Raw genomic sequence first — 2,452 nt, forward strand, 5'->3', positions numbered from 1 at the left:
TGGTCCCTTCTGACCCTAACTTCTATGGATCTATGACACCCTAACCTGCCATAGGTAAAATAGGGGGACCACAGCAGCTAATATCTTGCTTCTGTTAATGGTTGTTAAATATACACTCAAGAGACTCCAGATACAGGGCCATGTCCCCCACTACAAAAATCCTAATCATAAAATAAGAGGATATCACATCCTGTACTTTGTTCAGACCATTTCCTGGTTACATGTTGATAGTCAAATAGATGTATGAAGATCCTGCCACCTTACAAGATCTAATACACTTGAAGAAACTATGTTTAATGTATAAATCTATGAATTTACTTGTAACAATATATTAATATATGCAGGAAAATATTGATATATGTGTTAATAAGCAACCTGAGCCATAAACCTCCTCCACATCAGCTGGTTCCCTATTTCTGTATGCCTGTTCTAATTAACTGTATCTGAAATGTGGTGCTCTTTACACTGTCACTGCTTAAGCAGAGTGAAAGTAAGTATTTGGCTAAGCATTCAGTAGCAGGTCCAGGAATCTAATGAAATAGATTAAGCTTTAAAAAATCAGTCCATTGGCACTCTAATACTGCTCTGGCTGCCAGGTGGAAAGTCTTGAGTTCATGGATGTGCCAAATGCATGAACGTATTCCAGGCTCCCATTCCAGCTGCCATGCTATGTCTTGAAAGTTGGATACACTCAGAAGCTTATTGGAGGGATACAGCACACATTTTGTCTCTAAGGCTCTCCCTGATGTAATCATTGACCTGTTGTCAACATCAGTGCTAGCATTAAAAAAAATTCCCCTGCTTGCCTGAATTAAAGAACGTTCTTCTGGGTGGTATAAAGTATATTCAAACTTAAATATACTGCATGAAGCCCTCAAAAGTACTATGGGTTTTCCAGTTGACCTGAATGGTGGCAGGATTCATACCCACTGTCCAAAACATGGTGACCCTGGTTAATGTAAAATAAGAGAAGTTACCTTTGTGATTGTATGCTTGCAGGAATTACAAGTGCATTGTGCAGAGGGGCAGGCATTATTAAATGCAGCACTTCATGCCAGAGAGGAGGTGATACCATGGGGAATGCCCCAGGTAGAAGACCGGGTCCTAGAATCTGTACGACAGGATTGGCAAGTTTACCAGCACAGACTCTCTGAGGCCAGAACCCAACTGAACACCACTCTGAGCAGACTGCGGTTAATGGAGAATAAGTTTCAGAAGGTAGATGACTGGCTGAAGAGCCTTGAAGAAAAAGTTAATATCAGGATTGGTCGGCAGTCTGACAGAGCAACAAAGGAGATGCAGCTACAGCAAATGAAGGTAAACAATATACATCGAATTGAGAGAGATGGATTATACACTCGTAGTTCTAGTCTCTGAAAATGGCTGTCAATGCAGCATTGCCATTATCTCCCAGTAAGTCTAGATCAAAGTCTAGCTGAGTTTACATGTGAAGAGAAGTTTTTGCCAGTGGTGCTGTCTCACAGAGGAATATGAAATTCCATTTGCCTGTAGAATGCACAGTCTTGACTGAGGGCAGAGGTTGGTCCTAAAGTGGAAATGTATTTATCACTTCTGTTAACGTGGGAACCAGAGCAGAACCCAGCTCACTCTCCCATGAAGAACCCTGCCATGCCAACAAAAATAAATATGAGTAGAAAATTCTCTTAGTCAGCAAAAGGAGGACCTGTGTCTCAATGAATTCAGGGAATTGATGTGAAGGGTAGAAAGCTTCACTTTTATAGTCCTATTTCGAGCATGCCAACAGAGAAGTGTCCCCTTGATGTGCAGTAGGTTTTTTTTAACTACTTTTTTAAATGAATTACTAAAATTAGTCGAATTAAGCCCATCTAGTATGAAGAGAAACATGTAACATGTTCATTTGGCTCAACTTTGTAGGATTCTGCTTCATTCCTTCCATTTTTGATTATTCATCCCTCATGTTGTCCATGTCCAGAGCTACAACCATTTATTTGCTGTTTGTCACCTAGTTATGCCTCAACTTAGCTAAAGCTAAATTGCTCATATTATTTAAAAACTTAATTGTAATCACTTAAACTGACCACGGTCTCCTTCTTCTTTGTATCAGAAATGGCATGAAGAAATTGTTCTGTACAAGGAGGATGTGGAGGAAGTCGGGATATTGGCTCAGCAAATCCTGGAGGAAAGTCATACCACTAGTAGAATGGGGAGTCAGGCTACCCAGCTTACATCTCGATACCAAGCTCTTATACTTCATGTACTGGTAAATGGTGGAAATTCTATATATATAAAGGACTTTGTCTGTCTGTCCGTAATGCTCTTGGAGCACTCTGATTACTTGTCTTGGCAGCCAATGACAGTGCTTACTGAAATGACCAATCAGAGTGCTCTGCACAGACAGACCTACAGACAGGTGGCCAGATGTGGAGAGGGTGGGGTGGGAGGGATTCTTGGATCTATGAAACTTGGAGGT

At 40.9% G+C, this 2,452-nt stretch overlaps 1 protein-coding gene across 3 annotated transcripts in view; it reads left to right on the forward strand.

Annotated features, from left to right (window-relative positions):
* SYNE1 (spectrin repeat containing nuclear envelope protein 1) overlaps positions 1-2,452 on the forward strand; it is a 631,505-nt gene that overhangs the window by 384,142 nt on the left and 244,911 nt on the right. For all 3 annotated transcript variants that reach the window (XM_019526891.1, XM_019526894.1, XM_019526892.1), the window contains 2 exons: positions 1,000-1,317; positions 2,087-2,242. In XM_019526891.1, the coding sequence (XP_019382436.1) occupies positions 1,000-1,317; positions 2,087-2,242 (474 nt within the window). The remainder of the gene's footprint in view (positions 1-999; positions 1,318-2,086; positions 2,243-2,452) is intronic.

This window comes from Gavialis gangeticus, unplaced genomic scaffold, assembly GCF_001723915.1.
Source record: "Gavialis gangeticus isolate Ggan-Ray unplaced genomic scaffold, GavGan_comp1, whole genome shotgun sequence".
In the NCBI taxonomy this organism is placed as follows: domain Eukaryota; kingdom Metazoa; phylum Chordata; order Crocodylia; family Gavialidae; genus Gavialis; species Gavialis gangeticus.